The following is a 16,690-nucleotide window of genomic DNA, read 5'->3' on the forward strand; positions in this document are numbered from 1 at the left end:
CTACTTTAATCCAGCTGATTAACTTGTAGTAGCAAAATGTTAAAGACAAATAGTAGTTTAGCCTGCATTTTGAGTTTGAATATAATTATGTGTTAAATAGTGCAACAGTTAAAATATAGGATTGACCTAGACCTTTTAAGCATATTTTAAAATGTTGATTTTTTTTTTCCAATTTGACATTTGTATCAGCTTCAAAATGAAACAAGAATTGTGGCTTCATCACTAGCATGTTGTTTCTCTCCACAAGAACTTTTAACAGCATCAGTAATGGGAAGGAAAAGCAGAAATGTTTCTGTAGGACTTTGTGAGGCAGCAAAACCCTCTTATGTAACCCATTTGAATGTACCAGTAGCAGCCAACAAGAGAAAAACTTGGCATACACTGTCACACGGTCTTACAACCTTGAAAGGACAAAGGAGAAGGCACTCAATGACAAAAAGGTGAAATGGAACAGTTTAATACTAAACAAAGCAAGATTTCAACAGCTATTCATTCTGACTGGTGCCGTAACACAACAGACTGATTCCAGAGAGTAAAACTGACTCGAGGGACGAAAGACTGAAACTTTGAGTCCTTGCAAAGCAACAAACACTGCACACAGCATCTTATCTGAGCACAGATGCAGAAATGAGGATATTATCGGTCAACAGCTTGCAGGTTGCAGTGTTCAATATCTAACTGAGGCCAGTAACAAAAGAAAAAATAAGAATCCTGGAAAACAATTTTAGACAGTACTACAAGGTTTTACAGAACTAAGATACACTTCACATCTTTTTAATACAAAAATATTGATTTATCCAACTGGAACAGGACAGGGGCATAACTGTCACCTCGAAAAGAATTGGTGTTTAAAATGAATCATGCAAGTTCAATATATTCAATCCAATGAGAGTGTGGATGGGCACAGATTAAAGTGAGCTGGCTGTTTATTCTGCAGCGATATAAAACGACACAAGCTATGATAGCACTGCTGAACATGTGTTTCAGTGTGTCTGTATGCACACATTAACACAAAAAGCTTTGTGTTAATACAAACTTTAAAAACAGGAAAAGAACTAATTAAGTTACGCAACTTTACAAATAATACCAACACCCTTTCAGAGATGTCTTCACAATATGATGGATCAATAAAAAATAAAGCACTGATTATATTTGCTCTGTATATAACATCAGTCTATTGTGTATGATGTGCTGCAGTGGAAACTGTGTGAGGACGATTCTTCTCTGGTGAAGTTAATTCTGTGGTGGAGGAGGAGGTGGGGCAGGAGGCATGCCAAATGGGGGCATGCCTGGAACCCCCATTCCCATCATGGTGACAAAGTTAGAAGGGTCCATGGGTGGTGGGGGCGGTGGCGGGGCATACATCATGCCAGTTGAGCCTGGAGGTGGTGGAGGGGGAGGAGGTGGAGCGCCTGGGGGCAATGGAGGCTGGACTCCAGGAGGAGGCGGCACCATGGATGGGGTGCCCATTGGTGGTGGAGGCTGGGCTCCAGAAGCCACAGGCTGCTGGGGCTGCTGCCATGGAGGCAGGGTGCCAGTCCCAGGGCTGGATGTGGTGGTGGTATCTGTGAAGGGTTAAACAGTTAAGAAATGAACTCCTTCCATCAGAAAGTCACAGACTGGCAGACTTCCACAACACATCAAACTGTCAGACAACAGACAACTGTCTAAATAGTTCTGGAAAAAGTGGACTTACTCTGTTGCCAGGGGAGAGGGGTGCTAGTTGCCATGCTGCTGGTTGGGGGAGGAGGAGGAGCCTGCTGTTGCCATGGTGGCAGGGGACCAGAAGGTGGAGGAGGTGGCTGGTTGCTGGGGGGAGGGGGCGGAGGTGGCATCATACCCATTGGAGGTGGCAGCAGACCTGTCAAAAAGAAAAAAAAGATGTTGTTTTTCCTATGACCTTTTCTCAAAAAATGAAACTGAATTATATCATCTGCATCTCACTTTGACCATCAAGTAAACCCAAACCAAAAACAAATGCTCCCATAATGAGGCATAAAGGCTGTTCCATACTCCACGAGAACAGAGAACTCGCTCCACGGGTGGTAAGAGTAAAAAAAAAGTTCTTTTCGGCACGGAGGTACCATACTCCACGAGACGTGTGTGTGCATAACTCCTCATACGGCCCTCCTACGCAGCGCACGTCACACACAAAAGGTTGACAATGCAATTGTATTGCAAATTGTGTGCAGTCGTGGTTACCTGGCCTAAAGAGCTGATAATGCTCAGGGAAGAGGGCGCATAGCATGACAATAGATAGAAGATCAGTGTAGCTGACTGTAGCAGACCTCTGGTCTGTGTGAGTTTAATTCTGTGAACGTGTGGATGAATGTCTGCAATAATACATCCCGTCTCCCGGTGTTTAATGTGCGTGAGCCACTGTAACGCCGTGATCAATACTGGGATTATTTTTTATCACCACCTTTTGGACAGACACTCCTCTGTGCGCCGTGTTTCTCCTTCCAGGAACCAGCTGCTCATCTAAACTGTCCATCGTCGTTGTGCTTCCTCCTTCTGTCTGTGTATTCTGCACCTGAAGAAGCTCTTGCGCTTCTCCACATTCATCACGCCCACAATAAATTCCGACCAATCACAGCATGGTTGACGCACAGCCTTAAGAGAAAAAGTGCCCGGGCCATGTGTACGAGAGTGCTGCACAACAGGCGATCCGAGATAAAAAATGACGTCATTTTGTGGGCGTAACGTCTGCAGGGGGCAGGGAGTTCTCAGTTCTCGCGGAGTATGGATCCAGCTTAAGAGTAGGGCCCAAAACCTGAATGTTAGCTCTTACCCATTGGGTGTCCGTGAGGTGCAGGTCCCTGTCCCATGGGAGGAGGAGGGGGCTGCATCCAGGGGGGAGGCATGCCATTAGCGTTGGGGGGCATTGGTGGACCTCCCATGCTGGCCATAGGTGGAGGGAAGCTGTGGGGTCCTCCGTGGCTACCAGGCCCTCCATGCATGCCATGAAAGTTCCTGTTCTCAGCAGGGCCAGAGCTCATCCAGGCTGGCCTGTTCTGCTGCAGACAAAACAGACACATCATTTCAGATACTACCCCACACCAACCACAGTGTGGATTTGTGTGTCACCAACTAACCGGTGGTGGCTGATTGTTGTTGGGTCCAGAGGCTCGAGGTGCTCCTCCCTGGGTAGCAGAGTGTCCTCCACCAGATGTGGGAACGGGAGCTTCCCCAAGCTCCGCCATGAGGGATAGGTACTCCTTGTCCATTCGAGCCTTGTCCTGAGCTGACTGAGGGGGTTCTCCTCCTGTTGCTCTATGGGCAGCAAATGTACTACAGAAGGAAAAACAAATATTGTTACAAGATTTAAATGAGCCAACTTACGAAAAACTGATTTCAGCTTGAGCTGTAAACCATCATACCTGGTATACTTGCAGTCAGAGGAGATGTGGCCTGCTCCTCCACACTTGGTGCATAGGGTGGTGTTAGTGATGCTGCGTGGTTCAGAGTTCTGCCAAGGACGCAGAATCCTACACAGATAAACATGCATTTTCCAGATAAAAATGGACTTTGTAGTACAATGAATTGTCCTCAAAAGAAATTACACCGATATTTGTGTACAGAGCATGTGGCTCTGTCAGAAGCAACAGACCTGTTGTCATCTTCTCTCAGTGTGCCGTTGAGTCTAGCCAGCTCCCTCAGTTGCATCTTCCGGAGGTCATTCTGATCCTCAGGTGTCTCAATTCCTTGCTTCAGTATGTTGCGAATCTGTGGACACATTTCTCTCAATCAATATAATGTCTAGACATTCCACTAATCATCACATTAAGTCAGGGCTGAACCATGTTAGGAGTGTGATCATCTAACCTGCTCCACAGCTTTCTTGACATTTTCCATTGTGTTAGCAGTAACCAGGGCATGCAGAGGCTCATCCTCGCCTGGCAGCATCTGTCCATCTTTTCTGCCGACCTTGCCTTCTTTAACAGAACCTTTCCCTCTGATCATGATCTTGGCACAGCACTCCTTTTCAATGTTCTTCAGAGTATTACCGCTAGTGAATTAGAAAAAAAAAACATGACGTAGTGTTAGCTTAGTTGCTTATGTGTCTAAAGACCTATAACTTACCACTGAAGTGAAATCACATTTGATGGGTAATAAAGCACATAAAACCAGCGAGGTGTTAACAGCATGAAGCTCAGCTTACCGTGGCCCAATCAGCAGACCAACAAAGTTGATTTCAGGATATTCATCTTGGGGGATCATTACTTTGTCATTGACTCTGGTGGCTGGGGGCCTGTTGGAATGGGACACAGGAAAAACCATTTAGGTGGAGAAACTCTAACCTGAGAACTTGACTTGATGAATGAATTTTACTTTTATTTTTCCATGAATAATCATAGCAACAGCACAGACAGATTCTATAAAAAAATAAATAGTTGCTAGGTGCAAAAGAGTCTTACTTGTAGTCAGCAGGAGGTTTGAACTCAGGGTTGAGTCCAACCATTTCAGTGATGAGGGAGTGGCGCTCCTCCTCAATCTTCTTCCTTGTGCGGTACTCACGGGTGTTCAGCCTCTTGCCCTCACTGTTGTAAATAGGCTCTGGAGAGGGAGACCTGAACAGTAGACAAAACACAAGGCAGACATCATTGATACGCTTCTAGAAGTGGAGCTCTGCTATTAACAATCACACTGATTCCCTATAGCTGACAAACACTTTAAAAATCCAAATCTTACATACAAATTTGTAGTCAATGGGTACTGAGATTGTTTTGGAAATTTACAACTACTGAGGAAATTCTAATGCTGACTCTATGACTCATGGCCAGTGCACGAAACTCAAAAACAAATTGAAAAGGTTTATAAGAACTCTGCACTGACAAGGGAGCCTATTCTTTCACATAAGTCAGGCTAAAAGGGGGAAACCAAAGCTTTTTTGTGGCAATTAACTCAATGCACTGGAGGGGTATCAACTACAAAGAAAAAAAACAGATATATGGCCATAATTAAACCTGCATACAGGATTGTTGGCCTACAAGAAAGAAAAGTTGGAGATAAGAAAAGAAAAACCAAGGAAAATTCGCAAATACTAAGCAGAAATGCTGGATTTGAGAGCTGCTTGGTGCTGACGTGGCGGAAGAGGTCCGTACCTCCCCTTGGATGCTGAAAACCTGTGCTGCTGCGTTAAGGAGGCTCTGTGCTTGAAAAAGGGTTAGGTTCACGTGGGGTAATTTAGGTTAGAGAAAAGGAATTAAGATTAGATGTCCACCTTTTTTTATGCTCTCCCATCAGAGAGCCACATTGGTGTCCATGTGATGTGAAGAGTAAGAAAAAAAGGTTCTCCCTTTTATGCTTCAAACTTCCAACGCTGACAACCTGAAACACCCCCCAAGTTGGTTTTGTCACATTAGACTGGGGAGTGATTTATGAACATCTCTGCAATCAACTTTTTGGTCACTGTGGAAATGTCTGATTATGGTGAGAACTCTAGACAGTGTACAGTCGACAGGGACTCTAGCTAGCAAAGGTCACACACTCTTGCGAGCAAGCCACTTCCTGTGGGAACAGATACTTATGGAAACTATGTTATAAGCTGGCCACTGCTTTTCCAGAACATGTACAATTCTGGCAGTTTTCTTCCAGACCTCAAGAGTCCAGATGGAAAACTGGAACATACCCCCCTTCCCCCTGGGTGAAAATGTTTAAAGCCACATTAAGGGAAAACCAGAGTTGACCAGCAACAAATCTTCAGTAAGGTCTAAGAAAAAGCCTAGTAATCACTGCTACGCTATCATGTAGGCTATATGCCATGTGCTCAATCATCAAAAATATTTATAATCAATATGAAAACACTTTGATCGGCATAAATGTTCAGCGACAAATATTTTCAAAAAGGGCTGATTCTACTCAGACTATTTTGGCAGTTAACGTAGCAGGATGTGAAATAATAATCAAGTCATTATCAGAGTAAGATATAGTGACCCAGACCTGTATCAGGGAAATTATTCATACATTGTGTATGTATTCATTCACACAGCATTCTTGAAACACAAAACAAGCAGTGGTTGAAACCATGAGGCCTAATTGCTAAAAGACTAAATCTGAAACAAGTTACTCCAAGTAAAATGTAAGGTAATCCAATAATAAGGTGCAAACAGCACAAGCGGTTACATCCTACATATTTGTGACTGAAATACGACTAAACTCAACTTACACTCACCTGTATACAGATAAAGTAATTCAATCCCACACTACTTTCCACTGTGGACAGTAACACTCACATGCTGTTGAACTATTTCATACTCGAATCTAACTATATACCAATCTAATATATAAGGAAGTATACAAAACTCAATTTCTGGACTTTTTGACACTCTCAATTGCACATCATAGTCTCCTCTGCAGACAGACCATGATGTTCACTGAAAGCCAAATGGCAGGTCTTGATAAATGTGTTTTTGGATAATCGATAGTCTCAAAGAAAATTATTTGTAATGTTTATCTACATCCTTTGATGACTATTATTCTGACTATTTTAGACTAGCTAACTAGACTGATTTCAATTTGTTTCCATTTAATAACTATTATATCAAATCTGATGCATTGAAATTGCAAATGAATTTGTCACACTGTCTATATATTAGAGCCCGACTAATGATGGGTCTTTAAAACCAATACTGATCACAACCACTACTCCTAATATTTGAACATTCATACAGAGTTTGTTGGTCGTTGTTCACTAAAATTAGTTACACTGCTAACATGGCAAAGAGATGCTCTAAGATAAAAAAGTGAAAACAACTGGGTTACTGTTAACAGCGACATATGTCAGGAAAATAATTATATAATACATCCATGTTATTATATTATGTACTTTGAGAAAGGTGGCTGAAGTCTACCATCAATACAAGTACAATCATCTACACTCTTCTACACTAGGAATGGACTCATAAGCAGCCTGATTGTAGTTCACTTTCCCTCTGGCAATAAATTTGCCAAACACTGTCCTTTATTCTTTCAGGTGGTTTCTAACTAGGGACTACATCGAGCTAATACTACTACCCATCTGAGATTCAGGCTAACAACCACATACATAATGATAATCAACATTTGTCTTCCAAAAAGTCAAGAAGGTAGAGAAAGTGTTACTGTTCGTGGGTTTAATCTTTTTCCGACCTGTCCTCAGGGTTAACAGGGATTCCCAGGTCTCCTGTACGCAGTTTACGAGTCAGGTCTTCAATCTGCAGTTGGACTGGAAGAATTCAGGTTAGGAAAGAAAAACAAGGATGGAGAGAAATGTGGTTACCACAACAACATCAGAGAGACAACGCTCTGCACATTAGAGGATGGTCTCAATCATTAGGTAAAGACAAGTGTTGAGTCTGTTAAATAAAAAGAGACATCAAATAAACATCTGGTAAAACACTAAGCATGAAACAACCTGTATCAAAGGCACACATTACCCAATATGAATATGTTCTGGTCGTCATTTAACAGAGCAAAAACAAGACTAACTTTTACTCAGATGATTAAACATGGCATCATGTCAATAAATGATGAGACCATGATTCCTAAAAATGCCTGCCATACCATTAATACTTCAACGGTGAAGTCTTTTACCATGAAGACAGTGCTTCACTTGCAACAGATTTTAAAGGCGTTGGCATTTTAAGGACACATTGGTTTTAAAAGTCACTAATTTCTCTATTTGTTTTTGAAGTTTGAACAACAAAACAGGTGATCAGTCACTCTTTGCTCTCCACAGATCAGACACTGAGAGGCTGCAGTGACATGGAAACAATTCTTATGTTCAAAAAAAAGGAGAAAAAAATCAGTTATCCCATGCACATTGTGAAGGTTCCAATAAAATACCCCCCAAACGAGAAGATTCACTGGTCACTGAAATGATTACTCAGGGTTATTGAGATGAATGCAGCGCCTGTGACTTCAGAGCAATTTCATCTTAAACTCATCCCTTGTATCGTTATAGGGGATCTACTGAATGAGCAAAGGGAACGATAAGTGTGACAATGGTGGGTGGGCACAAATGAATGTTTACATACCAAAGAAGAACAACCATTACCAATGGAGCGGACAACATCAATAATGATGTTAGTTACTGACAAAAGGGCCCATCTGCTTCAGAACACCCACAGAGGGCCTTTGAATGCAGTATGTTGATGCTACACTGCTGCTGGAAGGCATTTGTTGGAAAAAGACGCAATTTATCTGATCGTTATTTTATTTTAAACTTAGAGCATAAAGTTTCTGCAATGCCCATGAAACCATTTGGTTAATTAAATATGTTAGATTGATTTGCCATTGAAGCAGCATTGCTCAATCAATAGGAAATAGCATACTTCAGCAATGTTAGGACATTATGAGTAAGGCCTCCATGCACAGGAACAGTACTGATGATGTGTAGGAGATCAGGCAAGACAGTGAGCAGTGACCTGCAGCTCAGAACAGATATAATCAAACAGTGGTGTTTAATCATCTACCTCAAGCTCGCCTTGCTAATGAGTTCCCAATGGTATGCAAACTGAACACTGCAAGGTAGCCTCCAATAAAAAGTAGGTTATTTAATTACCATCAAAAAGTTACGATCAGAGGCGACTGCTTTGTCTCAACAGTTGCAGCAAAACTAGACATTTCACATTGTGTGAGGCAGCCTAATGTACAGTGTAGCCACAGGAAATGTGAACCACAGATTTTAGTTAGTTATGCATCTTGAGGGTGTCTTACAAAGCTTCAACTGTTGGGACTTCAGCAGACAGGACATAACATTAAAACTGTATGCACTGTGTAACAAAACTAGAACCTCAAAGACATCATTGATGTAACATATTATACACATATAATCTGATTGACAACCATTATAACAAACAAATATTAAAACATTTACCTATATATGCTCTCTCTTGATCTCGGGTCAGTCCAGGGGGAATGACAGTGGGCATGCCTGGTATGACCGTCTTCTGATCAGGTGTCTCACTGCTCCAACGACTCTTCTTCCTTTGTTTCTTTTGGTCTGAGATAAATGAAAAGCCGCGAGAAGCTGAATTGAATACAGGAAGGAACTTACAGAAACATATTCAGTATACCAACATCAGCCTAGTAGTCCATAGAGTTTTTTTAAATATGCCCAAAGCTTTCTAACATAATTATGATAGCTTTTTCATTGTGTGGGACTGCTATATCCTGTTTCAGTCCCTGATTATTATGTTGACGAGGGGGTTAAGATTTGTCACAGATACAGATTTCATTTTAAATACAAAAACTCTTTTTTTTAACGTTATTTGAGCAGTCACTTTTTCCATCTTAAAGGTAAAAATTACACAAACCATTAATGCCTGCGCCACAACACATCCACTGCACTTTATGCATTAAATATACATTATTATAACATACTGAAAAACCTTGTAGACCTACAACACAGTTGGTTCGTTTTCGAATGACTCACATTTGTGCGACTTTTTAACCACCGTTCCGGGCTATTGGTCCAGAAAACGTCAAAACTAATCTTACGACAATGACCGTGATTCAATGTTTCAAGGGTATGCTATTAGGTAAACGTTAGATCTGGGGCAAAGAAAGACAACCGGCTATGTCCTTGATATAGCTCGTATTTTTTGGATGAGACTAGCGCTGCATTGTTGATAACAAACGACGCAGTAAACTAAAGTCAACCAGAAATGCCTGAATTCATGACACTTAGGACTTCAGCATGAGTACTGCGTGGTAATTTAAGCACAAGTTGATGAACCCCACGGTAAATGCAAAGCTAAATGACTACTGTTAAATACAAATGGCGGTCTCCATTTGATACAAGGCCGGCGCTTAATTTGGGCCCTTGACCAACATTAGTTAGCACAAATGGGGTTAGCATGCTAACGTTAACGCGTGCAGCACCGAGTGCTAACAAGGTTAGCGTACCGTCGGCTGACTTACCAGGTTTGGCCATTCCGGCCGCCCCAGCTGACTGCTGTTGGCCCTGGGCCGTAAAACTTGTCCCCGGGTTGTACTGGTGTGTCTGAGGAAAAGATGTATTGGGCATTGAGGGCTGGAAACCCTGCAATGAAGAAAATGACCCGAGAGGCCCCGGTGTTGGCATCAGGCCGTTTCCCGCACCAGGCCCGGCATCAAATCCTCGTTTAGCACCGATACTTGGATGCAACTTCCCTAGAGGAGTTGCATTTGCTCCCGTCGCCATTTTAGGTGTACTCAAATGGCTTCGTCTTAGTCAACTACTCAACTCAATTACAAGTGTGTTTAAAAAGGAAAATATCTACAAAGTACTGCCCGCAGCGCCTCCAACAACACTTTAATCAAAATGGCGCCCAACAGAAAATCACAAAGGTTGATCCCGGAGACGTGGGATGAGCTCCACAGTATAATGCGTTCCTATTGGTCATACCAAGCCCCTCCCTCTTGATTCTGGAAATATATTTAACATTTCAAGACAGAACATGCTTAAAACCTTTTAAATTTCATGCCCTTTAAATGCTACCCGAATACAAGTACTGACAATAGAAAAAATATGGGCAACGAACTATAGAGATTAAAGTAGCTGCTCAATCCAATATAATTAGTTTGATTGCCGTTGCTAGGCAATGTTATTCACCTCTTTCTTCTTCTTTCTTATTCTTCCGTACGTTTTTTGGCGCAGCATATCTTCAGCATACATTGACCGATTTCAGCCATTCATCAAAAATGTCCATCTCACAGGACCTTCCGGGTCAACTTCAAGTTTTTTTTCAAAAAAATTACAATTTTTTAAATATTAAGCAATTTCTGCGTCATTTTTAACATGGGAGTCTATGGAGGAGCCTTCAAAACCACCTTCAACTTTGACATGTAACTTGTTCCACATGCTTTCAGCTACACAAACCGTTCAGACATCATTCTGTTCAGCTCTTCGAGGGCTATCAAATTATTTATTATTAAATTATTAGCTGTTGTATTCGGATTTGTTCAAATATGTTTCGTTTTCAAAATATTAGTAAAAATTCAAAAGCCATTTAACATTGAAATCTATGAGAGAGCCCTTCAACGAGGGTCATCTGCCAAATGTATCTCCTCCTATTAAGATTTTCTACTTTTCAAAATAAGAGCTTCATCTTTTCAAATTCTTAACCGTGTTTCAGCAAATTAAATTCAGATTGCCGATTCTCCAGCAATTCAGAGCAATCCTTTACATCAGCGTTCAAAGCAATGCTTCAGCTGCAGCAATCAAACTTGCATTTTCTTCAGGAAATGCCTTGTCTAGTGTATATATAATTTACATGTAAATTAAATAACACAACACACTTGGGTTGTAGTTTTCAACTTTCAGGAAAACAAATTTTATTTTCCACCTAATAAAAAAAATTACTGACAGAAAAAGAAAAGGCAGTATTATTATTACATATTATGTTAAGCCTCATTTTATCACTGCAATGAAAGTCTGTGATGTGCCTACTGATGGCAAACGCATAAATGACAACGCTTCTTTATTAAAAAAAAAAATCCCTTACTTTTACAAATATAACCCAAATACAAAAACGTAACCATTTGGACATTTCTGCAGGTTCATATATGGTAAGTAGATGAAAAAGCATACAGGATTTACACTTGTTTTGCCGTTACTTCACATATGTAGAAACTATGAACTTCCAATAACCACGAACACACTAAAATTCACATAGTAATATATTAGATGAGGCCGAATCAAGTTTTATTAACTCACCTGTAAAAACATGCACCATGCACTAACTTTATTTTAAAGTGTATATGAACAGATCTTTTGGACAAATACAAATGTAGTTCTTACAGTATCATGAATGGAACTGGGTTGTAGAAAAACCCTGTACCTGTATTTACACACTAGCTGTCATTTCTGAAATGCACCAATAACACAAGGATAGGATGTGAAAGGTGGTGAACTAATCACTGAAGTATGACTTGGACTCAGAATCAACGTGAAGCACTGAACCTCTCAGTCTGAGACTTATTCAGTGGCTGTTAGGATGCACAAGACTTTTCTTTCTACCCACCCACCAGCCTCACAGAGGGCCGAATGTTGTGTCAGATGACGGCCGAATGTTTGAACCCCAGTTTCCAATGGCACTTAGGCTATCCTATCTGCTAAATGTGTATGGGACAAAGTTTAGTATGTATATCGTGCCCGCTCCGCGCCGGGATCCCGCGTATGGTCATAGGTAGAACTTCTTGGGTGGGCGGTCACTGGTGAGAGGCGCGAACGCTCGAATGTGTATGCATCTGCCTCGGCAGCACTTCTCCGAATCGGACTCCGGTCACGTGTGTAGTATGAGGAGACAGGGGCTGGTGGAGGAGGATTAAGGGGAGGGCATTCGTATGGGTCGAGGCTAGAGGGAGGCACACGTTCCCTCATCATAGCTGTGGAGGAGGATGCTGCTGGAGCAGGCAAGGGGACACCGCGGCGCTCCTCGAAATAACTGCTTCCGTAAGCATTGGCCCTGTACTTCTCGTAGTAGTCCACGACCCCGTACGGATCCCGTTCCTCGTAAGGCGACCGTCGCATCGGGTAGGCTGGAACCGCGCCATAGAGTGAGCCGTTGGTTCTGTATGCCGCCTCGCTGCCATACATCCGAGCCATGCTATGTTCAGCGCTTATGCTGTAACCTGGGTGCGGCCCGTATCTCATTGCACTCTCATAGCCTGTACCTCTTCTGTAACCTGCCATGGTGCTGCTGTGACCAGCACCCCGGGAAAAACCATGTACAGGAGCATAGCTGCCATCATAATCTGGATCGCCACTGAAGTCCGGATGATAACCCCGGCTGCGACCACGCCCACCAAATCTCGATGCATCGTATCCATCGAACTTTGGCTCTGAGCCGTTTCTGTGGTAGCCATTTTGGTCTAGAGGACATTCTTTGGACCAGTGGCCTTCCTGCCCGCAACGATAACAACCCGATCTGTCTCCCATTCCCGGCGCAGTACGCAGGCGGCTAGTCGAAAGCTTCACGCTCATCAGCTTGCCTTAAAAAGAAAAGACTCAATAAGGACTCGTGCCTGCAATTATTCTGAAAAATATATTTCACAATTCCTGCATGGCATGTAGTTTTTAGTGTCCAACAGCCTCTCACAAAGCTGCAGTAAACTCTAAAATTACCCATATGACATGGCTAAGGATTAAATTGTAAAAACAGAGTCCGAACAATCGAATGTGTTTTTTGGAGTGATACATATTTTCCAAAGCACTAAATTCTGATATAAATGGCTACTTGACTAAAGTGTATAAGAAAAATTTAAATGTTCCAGCATTGCATTCGGCAACATTTACATCTGAAATTATTTGACTCACTGCAACACCTGCTTAACAGTGATGCATACTCTGCAACTATGCTACAGAGCAGAGAATAATGCAAACAATAAAGCTGTAAGGACACTGTAATTAAGTATACAAGGTATTTATGGATTTCATTCTGTAAAAATAGCCAATATATACCTTAATATTGGTATATCAGCAAAGGAATATATTGGTCAAGGTCTAATAGTCTGTGTTATTAAAGCTGAAATCCGTAAATCTCCACACGTCTCTGCAGGGTTTGATGGGTAACTCAAATGTTGGTTGTCACTGGTGTAAATTTTATGCTTCCGAGGATTCACGTGGACGAACTTCAAACACGCACATACATATTCACTTATATCCAGCCTATTAGGAGTCAACGCAGATCGACTTATACTTGACGCGTCATGCCTTGTGTCCACAATACAGATTAACATTACGGATACCAGCTTTAAAAATTATTCTGCCTTTCTTTTTATTAGGTTACCACTATCTTCTGTTACTCACCTGTGCTCCATCCATAACTTACCTGTCAGTTCACAAAAACCGGTATTAACACTGATACTATAGCACATGTTATATCTAAGCTCCCAATGAAGCCCAGCCCGAGAGTTCACCTTTGAAAGCCGTGTTGTCTAACTTATTAATGGCCTCCATGGCATCCTCCATTCGCTCCATGTGAACAAAAGCATAGTTTTTTACTATGTCACACTCCAACACAGTGCCAAACTCTTCAAACTTGGCCCTCAGCTCCTGGTTGGTGCATGCAATGTTGCCAACATGCAGTTTAGTGGATCCTCTTGATTTTCCACGACTTAGTTCTACGTTCATGGGCTGGCCATTCAGCTCGTAATGGTGAAGGTTGCGGATGGCCTCTTCTGCCTCTGCTTTGTCGTCCATGTGCACAAAACCAAAGTTCTTGACAATGGAGCATTCTGCAATCTTGCCATATTGAGAGAAGAGAGCACGTAGTTCATCTGATGTAGTGTCAGGTGACAAGTTTCCAATGAATATTTTCACCATTGTGGAGCTGCCACATCACCATGGAAGGAAAAGAGATCAAGATAGGCAAAAATTAGCATTTCTTGCAACTACTTAGGAAACTTGCATCATATTTCACAATGCTTTCCTGCACATACAATGAGGGGGAAGAAATGAGAAATGGCAGTCTGGTTACTGTCTCAAATCATGTCTTCAACTGCAACACTAAATCATTTTTAACAATAACTGATAAACTTAAATTGCCGCTCAGGGACAAATAAAGGTTTCTGAATCTGAAAAACCAAAATGACAATTATTTTTAGTAAAGCATATATCTGTGGAAATAAACAATAATAAAGTACAAATGTCCCGTTCACCATACATAAAACAACGAAGACAGTTTAAACAGCAAAAATGTTAAAAATCAGTTATATAGCAGTCATTCTTATAAAGGCTGTTCCATACTTCACGAGAACAGAGAACAGAGAACTCGCTCCATGGGTGGTAAGAGTAAAAAAAATAGTTCGTTTCGGCACGGAGGTACCATACTCCGCGAGAAGTGTGTGTATACGGCCCTCCTACGCAGCACACGTCACACACAAAAGGTTGACAATGCAATTGTATTGCAAATTGTGTGCACAGTCGTGGTTACCTGGCCTAACAAGCTGATAATGCTCAGGGAAGAGGGCGTACAGCATGACAATAGATAGAAGATCAGTACAGCTGACTGTAGCAGACCTCTGGTCTGTGTGAGTTTAATTCTTTGAACGTGTGGATGACTGTCTGCAATAATATGTCCCATCTCCCCGTGTTTAATGTGCGCGTCCAGCCACTGTAACGCCATGATCAATACTGGGATTAATTATTGCCACCTTTTGGACAGACACTCTCCTCTGTGCGCAGTGTTTCTCCTTCCAGGAGCTGTTTGCCAGCTGCTCATCTAAACTGTCCATCGCCGTTGTACTTCCTCCTTCTGTCTGTGTGTTCTGCACCTGAAGACGCTCTTGCACTTCACCACATTCATCACGCCCACAATAAATTCCGACCAATCACAGCATGGTTGAAGCACAGCCTTGAGAGAAAAAGTTCTGCCCGGGTCATGTGTCCGAGAGGAAAATGACGTCATTTTGTGGGCGTAACGTCGGCAGGGGGGAGGGAGTTCTCTGTTCTCGTGGAGTACGGATCCAGCTTAATGCTGCAGCAGAGCAGCACAGTGCACATGGATAATGTGGACCTCCATATCCTGATTAAGCCAGGTACACTTCCTAAGACACTGCTGATCAAAACCACTTGCTCTGTGCTTTTGAGGAATTAATGGAATTAAAAGTGACTTCAAAAATCACACTAACACAGAATGAATGACTCTTAACTCAGATTGAAGGCCTGGTTGCCATCTAAGAGGCTCAAAAATTGGAGAAAGGTTTTGTACTTCTAGCCACAATTTACTACAAACCTTAACGTTGCATTATTTACTGAACATATCATTTTAGGTAATAGTATTGCACTCTTAATTCCTAACGTTTATTTAGCAGGATACTGTGCAACAACACTGCACACACGAGAAAACGTGTGATAAAGGCAACAATGACAGCACTTGTATTTACAAAAACACACAAACGTCACACAGCCATCCCTCGCGTGTTTTCACCACGCAACGCACGCTGCTACGCATTGTATCTCTGTAGCTATTTATGTTAGCTGCAGAGCCATCTACAAAAATGTTAGCCTAATAATCTGCTTTGCCAAAACGGTTACAAGATAAACAAGTATACAACACTTTGCTTAGACGAGTATGCGACCAGTTTGTTATGCAACCTTCTTTTTAACGCTCTTTAGGCCTTCACTACTCTTAAACGCCTTTAGCTATAAAGTTAGCTTAGCGAAGCCACACATTTGATAACAGCCAGTGCTGTTTTTGGAGGTAACTGCGGTGCATTTGCTAATTTTGCCAAAGCTGTTTTACTGTTTATGCTCTTTCTGATGTGCAATAAATCATACCTGTAAGCTGCAGCTGCTTTTCGACCCTCAGAGAGTGAAATGGCGACTGGCGGCTGGCGCGTCTTCTTCTTTGGGGTTTTGTTTTTGCAGCTTAGGGCATTCACTGTTGCATTACTGCCACCCTCTGTTTCCCCCAGGGTCCACGCATGTCAACGCCATCCTGAAAACTAAATAAACAGCGCCTCCATTTAACACTTTAAAGTGTAAATTATACTATGTGTAATGTGTGTTATTATAATAACACACATTACACATAGTATAATTTATTTAAAATGACATTTTATTCGCGTTATGGACTTTTAAAGGAGCACTTCCTTTAACCTGTATTATTTCAGCATGAAGAATACAGGACCAAGCAAGTATTTAACTATGCATGACGTTTTTAAGAATGCATTCTGAGACTTTGAGTATGCATAACGTTTTAGAGGATGCAAATTTTGT

At 41.8% G+C, this 16,690-nt stretch overlaps 2 protein-coding genes across 3 annotated transcripts; both read right to left on the bottom strand.

Annotated features, from left to right (window-relative positions):
- Nucleotides 1–435: 435 nt before the first annotated feature.
- Nucleotides 436–10,168, bottom strand: sf1 (splicing factor 1). 2 transcript variants are annotated; one of them, XM_028428927.1, is made up of 12 exons: nucleotides 9,907–10,168; nucleotides 8,861–8,986; nucleotides 7,132–7,207; nucleotides 4,419–4,571; nucleotides 4,163–4,252; nucleotides 3,826–4,009; nucleotides 3,611–3,726; nucleotides 3,381–3,488; nucleotides 3,096–3,291; nucleotides 2,792–3,017; nucleotides 1,697–1,861; nucleotides 436–1,565 (listed from the first exon to the last, which is right to left on the bottom strand). In XM_028428927.1, exons 1-12 carry the CDS (start codon nucleotides 10,166–10,168, stop codon nucleotides 1,234–1,236), a joined length of 2,034 nt encoding a protein of 677 aa, XP_028284728.1. In that variant the 3' UTR covers nucleotides 436–1,233. The 2 variants fall into 2 exon arrangements, with proteins under 2 accessions (XP_028284728.1, XP_028284729.1); XM_028428928.1 differs by having other exon boundaries at nucleotides 1,234–1,565; nucleotides 2,792–3,014.
- Nucleotides 10,169–11,273: 1,105 nt separating this feature from the next.
- Nucleotides 11,274–16,378, bottom strand: rbm4.1 (RNA binding motif protein 4.1). Its single transcript, XM_028429621.1, has 3 exons — nucleotides 16,250–16,378; nucleotides 13,888–14,300; nucleotides 11,274–12,960 (listed from the first exon to the last, which is right to left on the bottom strand). Exons 2-3 carry the CDS (start codon nucleotides 14,291–14,293, stop codon nucleotides 12,104–12,106), a joined length of 1,263 nt encoding a protein of 420 aa, XP_028285422.1. The 5' UTR covers nucleotides 14,294–14,300; nucleotides 16,250–16,378; the 3' UTR covers nucleotides 11,274–12,103.
- Nucleotides 16,379–16,690: the final 312 nt, after the last annotated feature.

Source organism: Parambassis ranga, chromosome 18 (assembly GCF_900634625.1).
Source record: "Parambassis ranga chromosome 18, fParRan2.1, whole genome shotgun sequence".
NCBI lineage: Eukaryota > Metazoa > Chordata > Actinopteri > Ambassidae > Parambassis > Parambassis ranga.